This window comes from Meles meles, chromosome 1 (genome assembly GCF_922984935.1).
Source record: "Meles meles chromosome 1, mMelMel3.1 paternal haplotype, whole genome shotgun sequence".
In the NCBI taxonomy this organism is placed as follows: Eukaryota; Metazoa; Chordata; class Mammalia; order Carnivora; family Mustelidae; genus Meles; species Meles meles.
The window spans coordinates 180,296,459-180,316,046 of record NC_060066.1 but is presented as its reverse complement, the minus strand read 5'-3'; the positions used below and the strand labels follow the sequence as shown (position 1 = coordinate 180,316,046).

The 19,588-nt window shown below is 52.3% G+C and overlaps 1 protein-coding gene across 1 annotated transcript; it reads left to right on the top strand.

Annotated features, from left to right (window-relative positions):
- The first annotated feature begins 407 nt into the window (after positions 1-407).
- LOC123955972 (vitamin D3 hydroxylase-associated protein-like) lies at positions 408-19,168 on the top strand. The gene is made up of 15 exons (XM_046028180.1): positions 408-575; positions 7,436-7,549; positions 7,751-7,900; positions 8,235-8,368; positions 8,916-9,122; positions 10,549-10,589; positions 10,997-11,121; positions 12,305-12,430; positions 13,369-13,466; positions 13,787-13,886; positions 14,223-14,266; positions 14,906-14,945; positions 15,386-15,494; positions 17,213-17,358; positions 19,040-19,168. The coding sequence occupies exons 1-15, from the start codon at positions 408-410 to the stop codon at positions 19,166-19,168; spliced, it is 1,731 nt and encodes a 576-aa protein (XP_045884136.1).
- Positions 19,169-19,588: the final 420 nt, after the last annotated feature.

Below are 19,588 nucleotides of genomic sequence, written 5' to 3'. Positions count from 1 at the left end.
GGGGTGGGTAATACTCTGGAAGGAAAGGGAAACCCCAGGGACAACTCTATTAGGAACTGCTGTGGGTCAGATCAGGGTGCTAGTGGGGTGTTTGAGGGGCGGGATTGGGGAGAAGGGTGTGAGGAGGTCTGATCAGAGTGGGTCACCTCCCCAGCTTCAGGCTTGGGCTCCTCTCCCAAGTTTGTTTCTGCCCAAGCCTCTTGGGGCCAAGGGCTTTTGGCCCCAGGGAGTCCAGGTAGGGCTAAGTACTAGGTGGGAGGAACTTGGATTCTGCTGCATGCAGGGTCATGTGTGGCTTTTACCCCTTGATGGGCCCAGAGTGGGAGGGTGCTGGAGCATATAGCTGCCGGCGGACGAGCCAGCAGGGCTCTCAAGGAAGCAGGGGGCTCTACCCGCACAGTTCCATAATGCCTGGTGTAGCTTGGCTGATGGTGCTTCTCCTGTTGGTCCTGCTGGGGGCCGCCAGGCTCTGCTGGCTGCGTGCTCCCGCACGGAACAAGATCCCCAGGGCGCAGAAGCGTAGGGCAATGGCCCTGCAGCAGATGGAGGCTCTGGCCCAGCGTCTCCGGCAGCAAGTGAGTGGACACCTGTCCCGGAGGCTCCCCAGCCCCCCATCTCAAGAGGAAGATCCCACCTCGGGACTATTGCCCTGTCCCCTTCAGAAGACAAGGAGCCTGGGGCACGAGGGGGGCAGTCCCCCACCCCCAGCTTTCCCCATGCTGGCTCTTTGTGCTGCCGTCAGTTCCTCCTCCATCCGTATACTTGGAATCCATTGAGTTTGGGGGCCGTGCATTTTCTTTGTCTTCCCAGCACCCGCACGTGAGTCAGTAATGTGGTGGGTGAGCTTTTTGTTGAAATAAGCTAAACTGATGGAAGCAATTGGAGGCAGGAGGTCTTCCTTCAGGTCTCTTTCCAGCCCCTGAGTACCCCCACACCCCACTGACATAGGAACCCTGGGCTACATGTTCTCCTTCCCATCCCCCTGTCCCCGGGTTCTGCAAATGTTTGAGAGCAGCTCATAGATGCAAAGCACGGGGTGGGGGTGGGGGGTCACTGGAGATACGGTCCTTCCAGGAAGCTCTGTGTCTTAAAAGGGACTTTTGACAGCTTAGGTGGGGATATTTCAAGGCACTGGGACAATCACTGTGGCTGGGCTGGGACTTGAAGGTGAAGGGACTGAGCCATGGGTGTCGCCGCAGAACCTGCCTAGAGTAGCAGAGAGCAAGGTGGGAAGGAGAGGCAGCCCACCTTTCCTTGTGCTTGGGGTCTGCTGTGGGGTCGGGAAGACGGGACAGCTCCTTCCTGGGCTCCCTACTGCCCTACGACAGGTGAGCTCATGGCATCTTAGGGTCCCCAACTGTGACTGATGGTGGTGGACTCCCTGGGAGCCCTGGGAGTGGGGGTTGGGGACAGTGCCTGAGGAGCTATCCCCATGCTCTGGAGTTCCTGAGTGTCCTCTGCCGTCCCCTGGATGGTGATTGATGGCCCCAAGGGGCAGCTTCTCTGCCCGAGCTGCTGCAGTTCCTGAGAATGTGTATTAATATTAATTGGGGCTAATTAGTTGGATAAATCAATCTGCCCCCCCGAGAGCAGCTGCCCCTCCCTGGCTGGTGAGCAAGAAATCTGGGCTAATGGGGTTGCTGTGGTGAATCAGTGTGATGGAGCAGATTCCTGTGTGTAAGTGTGTGTGCGTATGCACGTGTGCGTGTGAACATGCATGTACGTGTGCGTGCACTGTGGCGGATTTGCGTTCCCTTACCGCACATACCAGAACCTGCTTGTGGGTGTCTCCTGCTGGCTTTGATGGTGTGCTGGTTGAGTGGTGTCCCTGGTGCGTGCTGCTTGTGTTTGGTTATGGGCTTGTAGTGCGTGTGCCTGGGTGGGCATGTATGTGTTGTGTTACTGATGGGAATGTGTACATCTAGCTGTGGGTGGCTGGTTTGGGTCTGAGGTTTGGGCCTGAATGTTTGGTTGAGCATGTACCTGTGTGGTCGGTGTCTGATGTGTGAGGACATCTGCTTCTGTGTTGGTCTGGGAGTGCTTGGTGTATGTGTGGGCGTCTGGTATGTAGAGCTCTTGGGCTGAGTACCTGGTGGGGGTTTGTGGGTCTGGTTGGCTGGAGGAGTGGAAGGGTTCTGGGGGGAGGTCACTCCTGGTGTCTCCATCTTCCCCCCAAGGCTACAGACCTCTTGGCTTTCGGTACCTTACTCTTTCCCCAACAAAGCTACACAGGTCCTCATGCGCACCTTCCCCCTGCCAAGGATACCCTCAAGGCCTCAGGTGTCCAGCTTTACATCCCAGGGAGGTAGGAGGCTGAGACATAGGCCAAACCCTGGCAGGATTCTAACAAATCCAGTTCAGTTCAGCTTAGCAAAATCTGACAGAGGTTTCCTCTGGGTCTTGCCTTTTGCTGGACCCTGGGGACAGATTCATAATCAAAATGAATCTGACACCTGACTTTGACCTGCTTTAAAGATGCTTCTGGTCTGAGTGTACTGTATCATGGTGGGAACAGAGCTATGCAAACTGTGATGGGAGGCAGCTCAGCTGAGTGTGGTGAGGGCCAAATGCTTGTGGAGCTATGGGACCCAGCAGGAAGGGCTTTGGGCCATCTGGAGAGGGTGGGGTGGGGAAGTCTTCACGGAGAGGTGATGTTGGAGCTGAGCCTTACAGGATGTGCAGGAGTTTTCCAAAAGGAGGAAGGAAGAGGAAAGGCAACACCGGAGAGAGAAAAGCCTGAGATAAGGCAGCGTTTCTGTAGAGCATGTAGAAAATAATACTCATAGTCCATTGGGGTAAAGGGACAAGCCACTCATGGCACCAGGCTGCTGACTAGGAAGCTCTGGTCACCTCAGGGGGACATTAGCCTCCCGACTGTTGGAAGTTTTGACAATATTAAACATATTTCACAACTGCTTTGGAAATACATCAATTAACTAAAGCTCTAAAATATATTTTCTTTGACTTTTAAGCCATCATAGGAGGCAGCACCAGCAAGTGTGGCAAAGGCCAAATAGGGCCATAGAGCCGTCGGACGTGGCAGGAGGGGGAGAGCACTTCTTGGAATTGAGTCCTTGCTTGACTTCTGCCAAACATGTAGCAATTGTACTCACAGTCCTCCAGCCATTCTAATACTGAGATTCTATATAATCGAACATCTCTATTGTCAACTAAGTCATAAACATTGTTATTAGAATGTCGTCATAAGGGGAGCCTAGGTGGCTCAGTTGGTTGAGCGTCTGCCTTCAGCTCAGGTCATGATCTCAGGGTCCTGGGATTGAGTCCCACATCGGGCTCCCTGCTCAGGGGGGTGTCTGCCTCTCCCTCTGCTTCTCCCTCTGTCTCTGTCTGCCACCGCCCCTGCTCTCTCTCCATCTCTCTCTGTCAAATAAATAAAATCTTTAGAATGTCAAAATAAATTACAGCAATGTCAGGGCATCTGGGTGACTCAGTTGGTTAAGTCTCCAACTCTTGGTGTTGGTTCAGGTCATGAAACCTCAGGGTTTGTGAGATTGAGCCCCGTGTTGGGCTCTGCGCTCAGCCCAGAGTCTACCTGAGATGGTTTCTCCCTCTGCCCCTCCCCCCTTGCTCTCTCTCTGTCTCAAATAAATAAATATATTTTTTAAGACTTTATTTATTTATTAGACAGAGAGAGACACAGTGAGAGAGGGAACATAGGCAGGGGGAGTGGGAGAGGGAGAAACAGACCTCCTGCTGAGCAGGGAGCCTGATGTCGAGCTCCATTCCAGGACCCTGGGATCATGACCTGAGCGGAAGGCGTACGTTTAACAACTGAGCCACTCAGGTGCCCTGTAAATAAATAATTCTTAAAAAAAAATTACAGCTCTCTCAATCTTATGAGCCTCCTGAGAAGTTGCGGAACAGGACAAATAGGAGTGTGGTAGTTGAGAGAAGCGGGACTGTGTTTGAATCCTGACTCTGATCTGTACATATTATTTTATTTATTTTAAGGATTTATTTATTTGAGAGAAAGAGAGAGAGAGTACACACAGCAGGAAGAGGCAGAGGGAGAGGGGAGAGGGAGCGAGGGTCACAAGGAGACTCCGTGCTGAGCACAGAGCCTGACACTGTATCTCATGACCTTGAGATCACCACATGAGGCAAAACCAAGAGTCCGTCGCCCAACCGACTGTGCCACCCAGGAACCCCTGACTCCTCTACTTAAAAAAAAACTCCTCCATGCCTTAACGTCCTCATCTCTACAATGGGGTGTGATGATTAGAACTATAACCTAATAACTAGAACCTAATGTTTATGGTGGTATACACAGCGAGTACTATCTATGCCAGAGGTCTAACTTCAGTAATAACACAACGAATGTTGTCCTTGCTGGGCGGCTGTTTAGTGAGTTTCGATAAATTTGTTCTATTAGGTGCAAGCGACACTCAGCTGGGTGGGTGAATGTATTGCCAGGCCCTCGGAAGCCCCGTCCATCCCGCCAAGTCCCTGGAGTGCCCACCGTGTTGGCAGAGGAGTGGTCCCAGCGGCACCTCCAGTGGCCCCCAGTAGCTCCCTCTGCTCGTTCTCCCCACCTCTCCCCAGCTCCCTGAGAGGCTTCCATTTTTACAAGCGGCCATGTGAAGACAACTGCAGGGGAGCGGTAGCCTTAGGGATCCAGCTGGACAGTGGGCACTTGCCCATAGGGATGTCATGTCTCTAGATAGACATGTAGTAATCCAGGGGCTGACATGCAGGCTTGGTGGGCACCTGTGGGTCAGCATGTGCTGGGATCGTCCCTGGTGGGACTTGCTGGGGCTCCTTAGGGCTGGGGTGAGCAGGGTGAGGGATGAGCACAGACTGGCTCTTCACAGTCCTTGAGCGAATCAGGGGCTGTGCCTAGAGTGTCCCTGATGGGCCAAGCATTAATCTTTTACCTGCTGGACTGTGAAGAGAGGGCAGAGTCCCATGGCGGGGGCTAGGGCCGCTGGGGGTGTTGGGGCGCTTGTGGGAGTGGCTTTTTGCTAAGTGACTCAGAAGGATTTCATTTTAGCCACAATGCAGCCATTGTGGTGCCTTCTAGCCAAACGCCCACTGTATTCTTGAAGGATCCACTTCTGGGCCCTTCTCAAAGTCCTTGTGGCATACAGGAAGGGGAGTTCCTAGCTGGGGCACTAAGGTGGCAAAATGGCACAGCAAGTCGAGGGACTGGGCAGTATGGCTAGAACAGCAGAATATGGGGATGGGGCAGAGAGAGAGAAGGCTGGTGAAATGGGCGTCCCAGCACCCAGCAGGGAAAGGGCCTAGTACAATGCTGGGCACCCAGGAAGTGCTTCATCGGAAAAGGCCTCCCTCCCCAAGAGCCATTTGAGGGTAGCGGTGGGTGAGGGGAGAGACAACTTAGATTTAAGTCTCTCCATTTTTATGACTTTGGGCTAGAGAGTTAGCCTCTCTGCATCCCAGTTGCCCTTATTGGTGAAGTGGAGATAATGATAATAAAAGCACCTATCCGAAGGTTTTCATGAGGATTTAATGCGCAGGCAGATTGCTTAACATGGCTCCCAGCCCCACAGGAAGTACTTGGTAAATGTGCATCTTGGTGTATCTCTACACAAAAGCACTTTACATGTTTACGGCGAAAGCCCTGAAAACCACTCTGAGGACAATGGTTTTGTAACTTTATTCTGAGGGCACCCAAGTGACCTATGGGTTTTATCTGAATAGGATCACCTAGGCTGTAGTGAAGAGGTTGGGCTGGAGCGGTAGATACCAGAGGCAGGGAGGCCAGTGAGGAGGCTGAGAACACTGAGAGACAAGAGAAGATTCTAGGCAAGAAGGAGTCTGGAGAGTCAGAGACGGGAGATATGAAGGAGGCAGAACCACCTAACGGTGACACATGTGGGTAAGAAAATGGTCACTGGGGCCAGACTATCTCATGTAGATCCAGGCTCTGCCACTTAATGAGCCGAGTGTTTTTGGGCAAGAGCTTTCTGGGCCACAGTGTCTTTTCCTACTGTAAAAAAAGAGAAAGCAATATGCCCCACCTCCTCAGGTTGTCGTAAGGAGCGACATGAGCTCATATACGTAAAATGCTTGGAATTTACCCTGCAACTCAGTTAGGGTTAGAATACATGTTCCGCATGATTGAGATAAGCTATCAGGACTATCTTTGGAGCTGGGACGTGAGGAAGTGATCCAGGATGATTCTGAGGATTATTGCTGTGGTGACGTGAGTATCATCGATTGGGAATTTGATGAAGAAGAACGGGTTTGACAAACAGTCAGACCTGGGGTATCTGTGGATATGTGGGTCAGTAAATGGGTCGGAGGCATGGCAGGAAATAGGCCTGGGCTGTAGACACGGGGAAATCTGGGCATCCTTGGGACACGTCTGGAGGCTGAGGTCACCCAGGGAGGGTGGGCAGTATGCAGAGAGGAGTCTAAGTTCTGAGGAGCATCAACATTTATTTATAGAAGAGAAGAGAGGAGAGGTTGAGAAGGAGTTGCCCGGGACAGAAGGAAGCCAGGAGAGTTGAGGGCATAGAGTTTCCAGAAGGAAACTGTCTGAGAGTCAGATGCTACCAAGGACTGCAAGATGGGGATTTAAGAAAAATCCAGGAGATTTAACAACCAAGAAGACTGGGAGCCCCAAATCTCCCAGGAAATTCCCTTGTCTGGCACCCCACCCCTCCAGGACTAAGGAAGGACCATGGTGCTGTCTTCCCACCTAGCCCCCCACTCCGGCTTGCAGGCATCAGAGTCTCAGCTGTGGCTCAGCAGAACAAAGGAAGACAACTTCACCTTCCTGAGTGCCTGCTGTGTGCTAGGCCCTTGTCATGCCACCGCTTGCCTCTGACAAGAGTACTGAGGGGCTGGTGTCAGGCCTCACCTCATACCCTGAAGAAGTGGGCTCAGAGCAGCTGGGTAACTCCTGATAGGCTTCTAGTCCTTTGTTCTTTGGAGGGATGCTGGCCATGGGAGGGAAGGGAACCAGCTGACCAACAGACAGTGTGGTCAAGGCTGGGTCCCGGCTCTCCTGCCCCTCAAGCTGGATCATCCCTTCCCCAGGTCAGATTACCAGGAGTGAGAAGGCTGGATAGGAAGGAAAGGTGGGATGTCGGCAAACCATACAGAGATGAAGCCCACTTCCATAACCCCTGGGTCCCAAAACGTGCAGCTAGAGTCACTCCCACTGCCATTGTGCCCCTTCTGGATAGCAACACGAGGGGACAGGCCCTCCTCTGTGCCAGGCCTCAGGCTGGGCACCGGGGAGGCAGAGACAGAGGGAACATCTGCCATGTAGGACTCTCATGCCAATCTGGAGCCTGCTCAGGAAATGTTCTTCATGCTAAGGGCAAGTCCAGAGGCATGGGCTGGGCACATGGATGGGTGTGCAACTGTGTGGGGATGTGATGTTGAGCATGTGCGAGTGGACTGGAGTGAATCAGTCATTGACCTCTGCCCTCCCTCTCCACAGGAGCCCTCCCTGGACCCCAAGGCCATCCTGGAGCTGCCCCTGGAGAGGCTGGCCCAGAAGCTGCAGGATGACGAGCTCAGTCTGGAGAGTGTCCTCTGTAGCTACTTAGAGGAGGTGGCGGTTGGCTCCGGAGCGGGGTGGGGGTTCTCACCCATTGTCCTCCTCACAGGAGGTGGGGGATGGGTATAACATTGTGTCACTATGGCTGACGTGGGAGGGAGCGCATGCCACAGTCACCTACCATTTCTATTCTGCTCTGGGTCAGGATCGTGGGTGACTGAGTGCTCATGTCTGGTCTCCCTCAATGTCGCTCAGGCACTGAAGGTACATAAGGAGGTGAATTGCCTCACAGATTTCCTGGGCGAGTGTGAGGAGCAACTGCAGGCATTGAAGAGGCTCAAGAGGACTGAGAGAGGCCTTCTCTATGGGGTCCCCATCAGCCTGAAGGACACCTATGACTGCAAGGTGGGCCGTGAGGCGTATGTTCACACGTGTACATGTATGTGCGTGTGCCCCTACGTCACTGAGCCCGTGAGCATCTGAGTGTGGGACATTGGGTGAGTTCCATAATCAAGAGTGCACAATTAGAAAGTGGCCAGCTGGGATCTGAACCCAGGCATCTGGCTCTGGCCTACCACGTTCTCCTACCGCTCATGAATCCTCCTAAGGGCACAGCATCCATGCATCTCAGAGGCCGTGACGATCCGTGGAATGGGAGCAGAGTGAGGAAAGTCTGTTCCCTGGGAAGTTGCATCCTAGTTGATCCCTAGGGCCTGGCCTTAATGTCACTTCCTTGCAGGGCCATGACTCTACGTGCGGCCTGGCCCAGTTCCTGGAGAAGCCAGCAGCCAAGGACGGGGTCATTGTGGAAGTGCTCAAGGCTCAGGGAGCTATTCCCTTCGTTAAGACCAACATCCCACAGACGCTGCTCAGGTCTCTGAAGGGGGTAGGCGGAGCTGGGTTTGGGCCTGGGCCCAGGACTGACAGCAACTTAAAGTCCTGGTTCAGGGTGGAGGAGTGAGGTGCGGGCCAGTCAAGCAGGCTGTGAAGACCGAGGTTCTTGGACATGTCTTTTCTGCCCTCTGAGCCTTGGCTTCCTCGTCTTGTAATGTGTGGGTGGACTTTATAGTCTCTACAGGCCCTCAGGCTCTGAGGTTCTGAAGAGTTTCATCTCTGTGATTATCCCAGCTTTTCTCTCCTCTCCCTTGGCATTTAGTGTACCTACTTTTGTGAGGCACCTGTTCCCAATTCTGACAGCAGGGCTGGGGGCTCCTGTCCTTAAGTTAGGAGCTGTGGTTGGTGTCCACTCTTGGTCTTCCCTGAAGCAGTGGGCCCTCACCTCAGCTGTAAGGGAGATTGGGAGGGCTCAGCCCTGGGGAGGAGCTGGGGAGCCAAAGTGGGCCTGGGGTTGACTCCTGAGGGGGTCAGTCTCTATGGGGAGACTTTCACCTCCCAGCCCCTTTTCTTCTGCTTCCGTCAGCTTTTATTGCAGCAACCCCATCTACGGACAGACCCTGCACCCTCTGAACTTGAAGAAGACACCTGGGGGCTCCTCAGGGGGTGAGGGAGCCATGCTGGCACAACGGGGTTCCATCCTGGGCATGGGGACCGACAGTGGGGGCAGCGTCCGTGTACCAGCCAGCTTTTGTGGTGTCTGTGGCTTGAGGACCACCGGATACCGCCTCAGGTACTTGGCGCTGGTGATGGGGGGAGGGGGAGACTCAGCCCAGCCTAGGGGAACAGAGGCCTGGGGGAGTAGAGGGGCCTGCTTGGTACATCAACTCTTATCCACTCACCTCAGTACTCGGGGAAGCGGCTAAAGGTAGGTGGGCTTCAAATAGCTCCTGCTTCAGGGGCACCTGGGTGGCTCAGTGGGTTAAGCCGCTGCCTTCGGCTCAGGTCATGATCTCAGGGTCCTGGGATCGAGTCCCACATCGGGCTCTCTGCTCAGCGGAGAGCCTGCTTCCCTTCCTCTCTCTCTGCCTGACTCTCTGTGATTTCTCTCTGTCAAATAAATAATAAAAAAAATTAAAAAAAAAAATAGCTCCTGCTTCAGTCCCAGATCAGCACACCATGTCTGGCATAGGTGGCAGGAGAAAAGGCCTTCCACACACATTAATTTATTTGTTCATGAATTCATTCATCTTTACATCTATCCGTCGACCTACCTGTTCCCTTAGTTGCTCGTTGGTCTATCCGTTTTTCCATCTATCCATCCTTTGTCCATTCATCCACTTATGCAGTCATCATCCCAGTCTCTAGCCATCAATTAATTTCACTATTTATCCACCATTTAATTTATCTAACAGATATTTATTGAGTGTTTACTCTGTGACTAGTACCGTGCTAGGAACTGGGGGATGTATTGATAAAAAAAAAAAAGGACAAACATCCCAGCCCTTGGCAAATTCATATACATTCCTCCTTCCGTTCGTTAGTTCATTCACTCATCCATTTATCTCCCCATCCGTCTGTTCATCTAGCCATCTGTCTGTCCATCCGTATCCACCTCTGTCCCTTCATCCACCCATCTTTCAGGCCTCCCCTCCCCAAGTACCTGCACTGTGGTAGCCCATGTGCTGGGGACACAGAGCGGTCTCAGACCCCGTCCCTGCCCCTGTTGTGCTATTAGACATGCAAACGGCTGAGTCAGAAAGTGGTGGGGCTCTAGGAGAGGGTCAAAGCTTGTGGAAATTCACGGGATGACGCTGACCTTTTCTTCAACAGAGATTTCTTAAAAGCCTAGACTTTAAACTTTCAGAGGCAGGGCAAGGGAAGGGAAGGCTTCCTGGAAGAGGCAAAATCTGAAGGTGGCTTTGAAGGATGGCTATGCAGAGATGATGTAGATTCTAGAAGGCTGTAAACTGTGAGTCCCTTTCTTTGCCTGGAGCAGTATGTGTGTGTGGAAGGGATAGAAGGGGACGCTGTGGAAGGTGTTGATAAGGCAGAGCCTTGAAGGCCAGCAAAGAGGCTAGACTTGATGCTGTGGGTACTAGGGGTCACAGCAAGGTTGAAGAAACTCCTCTTGCCGGTGCTGAGGCCTGGGGGAGTGCTTGGCTGACCAGTTCCCTCAAGCGTTGAGCTGGGCTCTGGGTGGGGGCGGGGTTTTACAGCTACTCCGGAATCGCCTCTGCTGTCCAGGGCCAGAAATCTGGTAAGCAACCCGCTGTACCTGTGACCACACCCATCCAGAGACAACCCGTCAGCCTTCCTTGCTCCCAAGAACATTTCACTCAGCCCTATCTCACACAGACTTGCCCCACTGGTGATAAAGCAATCGGAAGGAACAGCTTGGCTCCCAGCTGGCCTCCCCCCAGTCCTGTGAGAAGTGCTTCTTACAACCCAGCTTTAATCTCTCCTACTTGTTTCTTGACGCTCTATCCCAGCTGAGATTCTCCTGTCAGGCACCTGAGCTGCTTTGGCGGCTGTGCCGACTCTCCCTGTCCCCGGCCCCAGGATCCTGTGACCTGATCATGGCCCCGGGCCCCACCCTCTGAAGCCAGGCAGTGGGGATCCCTGGGAGCAGAAAGGATGAGAGGAATCTGCCTCGTTTCTGTTCAGTGACTACAGCGGCTGGCCCCATGGCCCGGGATGTGGAGAGCCTGGTGCTGTGTTTGCGAGCCCTGCTAAGTGAAGACATGCACCGGCTGGACCCGACCGTGCCTTTTATGCCCTTCAGGGAGGAGGTGAGCTGGGGCTGGAGGGCTCCCACCTCTCCCCTCCTTTCCTTCCTCATTGACCTGTCTACCATCTGACCATCTTCTGTGAAGACCACCTCCCCCAGCCCAAGGTACAGTGACCAAGAAGCCCACATGATCAGTCATATTCACCTCCCATCCCTGCTGGACACCAGCTGCTTTGGCCTCTCAGCTGCTTGGCACTGTAGCTAACACTGCCCCCCAGAGAGGGGTTCCAGACATGACACAGACTTGACAGTCAGCATGTCTGGTATCTGGTTAAGCTGGGCTTCCGGTCCTCTAGGTAACCTTGGCCAAGTCCCATCTCTTCCTAGGCCCCAGGCTCCCCAGTGGTGTGGTAAAGAGGTTGGACCAGAAGATTGCTCCAGGCCCTGCCAGCTTTGGCAGGCTTCATTTATGCGTTAGTTTATTCAATGACAATTATTGGAATCTACGATGTTCAGGCTCTCTATAGTTCATCCTAATACTCGCTCTATAGAATGAGCATTGTGCTTCTCATTTACAGGGAAGGAAACTGAGAGGAAATGAAGTGACTTGCCTATGATCACAGAGCTAGTAACTGGCAGAGTTGGGCTTTGAACCCAGCCCTATCTGCTCTAGACCCCTCTCCATAGGGAGAGTCTCTGTCTACCATTTAGTTGATGTCTACTCATCTGATCTCTACACATGTCCGAATACAATCAACCTGTGATCATTTTCTGTCATCCATTATTTGCCTCTACTAATTTCTCCATCTCTATCCTCTCTTGGCTGTTTTTTAGCTTAAAGGTCTTTGTGTCTCTTCATCTACTTACTTACTTACCTGTCCCCCCACAACTCAATTCCAACCATCCATTCTTCCACCCATCCATCTATCCATTCAACCCTCTGCCCACCCACCCATTCACCATGTCATACATATGCCCACCTACTCATTCATGAATCTTTTGTCTACCTACCTATCCACGTCATCCACCCAATCATTTGCCCATCCATTAGTCCTTTCAGGGGTTTCTCTAGAGGACCCAGAGCATGGAAAGTATATAGAGAGGCTCTAAGGGGGTCTTGGGGAGTTTCTGTAGATTCCCCCAGGCCCAAGGTGTGGGCCACAGCTGTGGCCCAAGGTCCCGGTCTGGCTCTTGAAGAAACCCACTCTCCTCTGAGAGCCCTATCCAGCCCCTCTTGCCCACAGGTGTACTCCAGTAACCAGCTCCTTCGAATTGGTTACTGTGAATCCGATGGCTTCACCCAGCCAACTCCTAGCATGGCCAGGGCCATGAGGCTCACCTCCAGGCTGCTCCAGGATGCAGGACATCAGGTAGGCAGCCAGACTGGTGAGCATGCTGGGCTGGGCCATTCTTGGAGAGAAAAGAAGTTATATCTGAGTCTGAGCTGCTAACATCACCGTGTTTCCTCTACGCTTCCTGGAGAAAGCTGATGGGCTGCAGGTGGGAGCAGAATGGGCCCCCTCCCCCCACGTGAGGAAGGCATCAAGATTTTGCAGCTTCCCTCTTCAGGGGTGGGGATTCAGAGACTCACTCCTATAATTCCTATAGCTTGGGTTTCTGTTGCCTCCAACAGATGACTGTGAGGGGATCTCAGTCCTCAAAAATCACCTTCTGCACCCCCCCACCCCAGCCCAGCCCCTGCCTCTCACAACCAATGGCTTGTCCTGGTCATGTCTCCCTTTTGAGAATTGCTGGTTGGCGACATATGGATCTATGCAATCTTGGGCCAGTCTCTTAGCCCCCCTGAGCCTCAGTTTTCTGCCACATGGGGTGGTTGTGAAGGTTCAGTGAAGCATGCGGTGTGGGACAGGATTGCAGTGAAGCAGGCAGGAAAGGAGGGCCGCTTGAATGCCATGGTCTCTCCGTGGGGGGTAAAGGAGTGGCGTGACAGCAGAGGGGCTCGGGTGGAGGAGACGAGAGGTGATGTCCTATCCTCTCTTTGACTCCTGAAGGATGTAAGGGCACCTGGGTGGCTCAGTCAGTTGTGTGTCTGCCTTCGGCTCAGGTCCTGATCCCAGGGTCCTAGGATCAAGCCCCACATCAGGCTCCCCGCGGGGAGCCTGCTTCTCTCCCTCTGCCTGCCGCTATGCCTACTTGTGATCTCTCTCTCTCTCTCTCCCTGTCAAATAAATAAATAAATAAATAAATAAATAAATAAATATATTTTTTAAAAAGTCCCCAGGGATGCTGAGAATCCCTGGTGGGGTGGGTGGCACTCCAGACCCTGACTCAGTCTCTGTCTCCCCAGATCATCCCCTTCTCCATCCCCCGTATAGAGTATGCTGTCCAACACCTGTTCATGGGAGGTCTGTTTGGCGATGGAGGGGCCACCCTTCTGGAGAAGCTGTATGTTTGTCAGGACTCAGATGTCAGGCATGGGGCTGGGGACGGAGATGGTGGCGCCCTGAGCCCTAGGAAGGGGCTATGTGGGCCTGTGCTGGTGGGATGCCTCTGGTTAATTGTGTGACCTTAAACAACAAGTCAGCAACCTGGGCTCTGTCTTCAGGATGCACGTGTTCCAGGGGCGGTGTTGGTAGGAACAGATGCATTTCTTTGGTCTCACCTCCTTCCATGGCTTCCCTCTGGAGCAGGAGCTGGGTGGGTAGGAGGGCCGGTTGATGGCTGAAAGGCTGTAACTGACTGGATACATGTCTGTGGCTCCTCAGTGAGGGTGACATCGTGGACCCTTGCATAAAGACAACTGTCAACCTGCTCCGTCTGCCAGGCCCACTCAAGTGTTTCTTGGCCTGGATCCTGAAGTACACAGTGAGTGTGGGCCTGCGGCACGGGAGGCATTCAGGAGGGGAGAAGCCCAGAGAGGAGAAGGACTCAGAATGGGGCCCAGAGTGCAGTGGGGGCTCAGAGAAGAGGAACTGAAAGGGCTGATGGGGGCCAAAGAAGAGGGGTGCTTTCAGAGAGAGAGGGGTGCATCTCAGAAAGAAGAAGGGGTTTTAGAGAGGGGGTGGGGGGCTAAAGGCTGGAAAGGAGTAGAAGCTTCCATGTTAGTGTGCCGAATAGAGTTGCTTTTCCAGGATCCCGATTCTGGGAAGGCAGGTGTTGCCCTGTGGTTTCTGAATGGGTCTCTCTTCTCCACCTCTCTAGGAGCCCCGAGTTAGCCAGACGTTGAAAGAGATTCATGGCGTGGGGTGAGTGCTAGTGTCCTCAGGTGACGTTCACAAGCGTCTTCCATGGGGTGGGGGGAATTAAGCAAAGGCCATGTGTCTAGAGTTGGCATCCGCTGGGGGCGAGGGCTATTTAGGCTTTGAGATCTAATTAGTTTTTTAGGGTCATGTCTGACACTGGTTAAATTTAGGCTTTTCAGCGGGGTTGAGATTGGGGCTACTTTGGGGTGGGTTTGATTTGGAGTTAATCTCTGAGTTAAGGCTCAAATTAGCTTAGGCTGGGGTAAAGTCTGGGCCTGAGTTGAGATTGGGTTTGGGTTTGGGTTGGGGTTAGGGTTGGAATTGAGGCTGGAGTGGCCTGAGGGCTGAGTAGGGACCTCACAGGTTAGGGGGAGAACTTGTGGCTTTGGGGGGAGCCTGTGAGTCCCTGTGGCTGGTGGTGGTGCTGGTGGGGCATTGACCAGAGGGTGTGGACTTTTGGGAGCACTGGCAGGCAAGGTGTTCTGGGCAGTGAACAAGACACAGGTCATTCCCGGCCCATCAGGTGATTTGCAGCCCACATGGAGATTAGGCTCTAGCTCTCGATGGTAATGTCCCCGTTTGTATAAAAGGGGGTCCTCCCATTCTGATCTTTGGACTTCTGTATCTTATTTATTCCCCCAGGACTCCCAAGAAACTGTGGGAGCATCACACAGCAGTGCAGGTGATGTGTGCCTGAAGCGACCTCAAGGGACTGCTGGAACAGGGGCAGCAGAGACCTGGGTGGTGACAGGAGTGGTCAGACTGGGGGATGGGGGGTGGGGGCCAAACTCTGGCCTGGCCTGCAGGGGAGGCCCGGCTATACCTGGATGGAGAGGCTTGGTGACCTGGAGGTTAATTTAGTCCATCTCTTTGGGGCTAGGATGATACATTGTTCCCAGAGAATTGCAGCCTAAGACTCCCCTTCCCATCCCTTCACCTCAGCCCCTGGGAAGGCCCTGACCCTTCCCCCTCCACCTCTCCCTCCAGGTATCTCAGTCTGCATCTCACAGCCTGGGAATTCTTCCTGAGGTTTAATGCCACTGGGCATGGTAGCGCTTGACCTTGTTCTGCAAACAGTGACCTCTGCTGGTCTTACCCCTCCTTCCACCACTGTCCCTGCAGGAATATAAGCAAGAGTTCATAGCCAAGTGGAGGTCCCTGGATCTAGATGTACTGCTGACGCCAGTTCTGGCCCCTGCCTTCTGTACAGGCTATCCTAACATGACATTAGGTGAGAGGAACCTGGGTCCTAGTGGGGTTGAGACCCGGAGTCCAAGACTCCAGAGTCCTGCCACAGCTTCTGTGGCCTTGACCTCTGTCACCATTCACTACTTAAAAAAAAAAATTTCTTGGGGTGCCTGGGTGGCTCAGTCATTATGCATCTGCCTTTTGTTTAGCTTATGATCCCAGGGTCCTGGGCTTGAGCCCCGCATTGGGCTCCCTGCTCATTGGGGCGTCTGCTTCTCCCTCTTCCTCTGCCTGCTTCCCCTCCTGCTTGCACTCTCTCTCTGTTAAATAAATATATAAAATCGTTTGAAAAATTAAATAAATAAAAAATTTCTTAAATTGAGGTAAAATTCAAATAATATAATTTCACTATTCTAAGGTGTCCAATTCAGTGGTTTGGAGTATATTTAGAATGCCATGAAACCACTACCACTATCTAATTCCAGAACATTTCCATTTTCTAGAAGAGAAGCCCTGTACCTATTAGCAGACACTCACAATTTCCATTCACTTTTTAAATGAGTTTTACTGAGGGTCCCCTGACTGGCTCAGTCAATAGAGCATGTGTCTCTGGATCTCAGGGTCATGAGTTCAAACCCGATGTTGGGTACAGAGCTTACTTTAAAAAGGAAAAAAAAAAAAAAAAGAAGAAGAAGAAAGAAAGAAGGGGAAAAAATGAATTCTACTGAAATATAATTCACATGCAATGAATCCCACCAATTTTCAGAGTGTAATTTGACAAATTGTAACAAATGCATCTGGCTGTGTAACTACCACCATAGTAAAAATACAGACTATTTTTATCATAACAGCAAATTTCCCTGATGGCCCTTTGCAGTTCACACCACCCTTGCAAACTGCAACTGCTGATCTTCTTTCTGTCACTATAGTCTTCCCTTTTCTAGGATTTCATACAAATGGAATCAGAAGGAAGGAGGCTTTTGCGTCCGGCTTCTTTCACTTGGCATACACAGTCACTCTTCACTGGCTCCTACTGCCCTCCTTCACAAGGTGGCTTTGGCCTAGGCCCCCTGAGATGACGCCCTTGCCCAGCGCAGGTGCAGTTCTCAGAGGTGTTATCGAGGCAGAATGAAAACCCACCTCAAGCCTGGACTCCTCTTCTGTGGGTCTCCTCACAGCGACTGCCCAAAGGCACATCCCACACCTGGTCCTGTGCCCGTGGCATCTGCTGACATCACTACCGTCTTCTCACTCCCTACAAACTTCTCACTCCCTCCATCTCGCTCCTTCTTCTCCCTCCTTCTTCTCATTCCCTCCATCACTCACTCCCTACAAACAGGTGGCTGCTGTAGAGGAGATGCCTTTTAACTCAGGGTTACCCTCCCTGCACGCTTCAGCGGTCATCAGCTGTGTGGTCTGTGAAAAACCAGCCAGCGGTCCACCATCTCGGTTTCCTTGTTGTTCACACGAAGAGTCAATTCCGCCTCACAGGGGTGGAGAGGATTCAAGGATCCGCTGTGGAGAGAGGCCAGCACAGTGCCTGGCACTGAGGAAGGCTTCAGTAGCGACCATTCTCTCTTTCCCTCCACTCTGCGGAGAGCAGGAGGCCACGGTCAGGTGGATTCCCCGCCCCAAACGGGGCGCCATTTCGAGTCCAGAGGGCTGCAGTTCCGAGAATGAGCCCAGAGGGGGCGCTCACCCAACACTCTTCCCTACCTGTCTTTTGTCCGCTGATCTGCGCTTGCCTGGCTCTTCCTACAGATGTCTTGTCCTACTCGGGGCTGTACAACGTCCTGAACTTCCCCGCTGGCGTGGTGCCGGTCACCACCGTGACGCTGCAGGACGAGGAGGAACTAGCCTTCTACAGGGGATACTACGAAGATAATTCTGACAAATCTTTCCAGGAGGTTGGTTTCCCTCTCCAGGCCTCTCCCCCAGGGGCGCAAGGCAGGACTGAGTCTTGCCTCCATCCCGGTCAGGGAGAGTGGGTGTGGGGTCGGGTCAGTCATTTCCAGTGTTTGTCCTTTATTGCTTGTACCGTGGTTTCACCCCATCTCTGAGGACACACACACTGAGCTCCAAGTCAGCCTCTGTCCTTGCCCCGGGAGAATACAAAACCACTGGTCTACTAGACACTTCCGTTAGGGAAAGTTGATCTCAGAGGCAGGAAGAGTGGAGGCAATGCCCCTGGTTAGGAGCTTGCTAGGGAACTGGACTAGACCCTGCTCCTCTCTGAGCCTCAACTTCTTTGCCAGGAAATTGGGAATTAAAATATCTACCCTGCAGGGTTGTCCTAAAGGCTCAATTGAAAATCAGTGAAGCATGGGGTGCCTGGGTGGCTCAGTCAGTTAAGCGTCTGCCTTCAGCTCAGGTCATGATCCCAGAGTCCTGGGATCGAGTCCCACATCGGGCTCCTTGCTCGGCAGGGAGCCTGCTTCTCTCTCTGCCTGCTGCTCCCCCTGCTCCCCCTGCTCCCCCTGCTCCCCCTGCTCATGCACAGGCACGCGCTTTCTCTCTCTCTCAGACAAATAAATAAAATCTAAAAAAAAAAAGAAAAACAGTGAAGCAATCAGTATAAGGCTTTGGAAATAGGAAGTGTATACTTCTTATTACTAATTCAGAAGTAACTTCACAAAAGGAAATATTTTCATGTGCATATTTAATGCATGATCTAAAATAACAACCTTGTCCTGGGTGACAGGGAGAAGGGGAGAGAGAGAGAGAGAGAGAGAGAGAGACTGACTCTGAAAAGTATGTGTGTGTCTGAGTCAGACATTAAGTAACTTACTTTTTTGGAAATTGATTTTAGTGCTAGAGTTACCCAGTGGAACTGCTGACCTGAATTCTGAGGAAATAATAATAATGATACTATTTAATGTGTCTTGAGCTCTTACTCTGTTCCAGGAGCTGTTTAAAAGTGCTGTATATATATTAAATCATTAAATCCCATAACTGTCCTGTGAGGTTTTACGAAGTTGGAAATGGGGGCACAGACAGGTTAAGAGACTTGACTGACCATGCTGCCACGCCTCACAGGCAGGTCATGTGGAGGGAGCCAAGCTGGTTGACTTGGCTCCAGTGACAAAGACAGTAAGGGCTTGTATCTTATCATCATAAAACAATGGGAACATTCCTGAACGCCTCTAAGTATGTTTGGATTTCATAGCAGGGACTCAGGTTCAGTCCCCATGTTCCTGAGTCTGTGTTTGGGGTCAGGGTACCTCTTTCATGGCTGAAGTATGACCAGGTTTGGGATCAGGGATTTGCATATTCTTTGTTCCTTTGCTGAGAACATTGGGTGAATACTCAGTTTTTTATTTCATACTTGTAGGCGGCTGTCTGCACAAGGAGCAAGTTTTACATCTTAACCCTGGAGAACTAGAGATAGACAAAGTCAGAAAAGTTTTTTCAGGTTTCACTGAGAGATGAGGAAGGCTGGGACTCTGAGATCCAGGACATCTCTCTCTTAATATAGATTGGGGATGAGATGTTTGGACTAATAATGCCCATGAGTGGTGAAGGAGGCAGGGCATGGGGCCTGAGAGCAGAAAGCAGGCTCTTAAGTCCATCTGCTTTCTCTCTGGGCAGGCAGTACAAGGATCTGTGGGACTTCCTGTGGCTGTGCAGTGCGTTGCTTTGCCATGGGAAGAGGAGCTGTGTCTCCGGTTCATGAAGGAGGTGGAGACCTTGGCCAAGAACCACAGGGAACCCGAGTGATGTGCTACTCCTCCTGGAGGCCTTCCTACATCCTCATCCAAGTCTGCTCTCCATGCCCCTTCTCATGAATACTCTATCTGCTGCGTGTTTCCTCCTCCCAGAAGCCCACCAGATTCCTTTGCTTTGTTGTCCTTCTGGGTGGGTATTCAATACACGGACTCCTCAGATTGGCCCAAGATGGGGCACAGGGTGAAGGGCTCAATAAACATTTTTGACTGGTCGGCTTTGTGATCTCTGCTCTAGGCGGGGCTGTAGCTTCCTAGTGGACTTCTGCCTCCAGCTCAGTCCCCTCAGATGATATCCCAGATTGCAGCAGAGGGGAAAGAGCCCCAAACAGAGAGGCTGGTGACCTGGTCCAAGTCCTGGCTCTGCCCCTGGCTTGCTGTGTGACGCTGGGCAAGTTACTTCACCTTCCTGGAC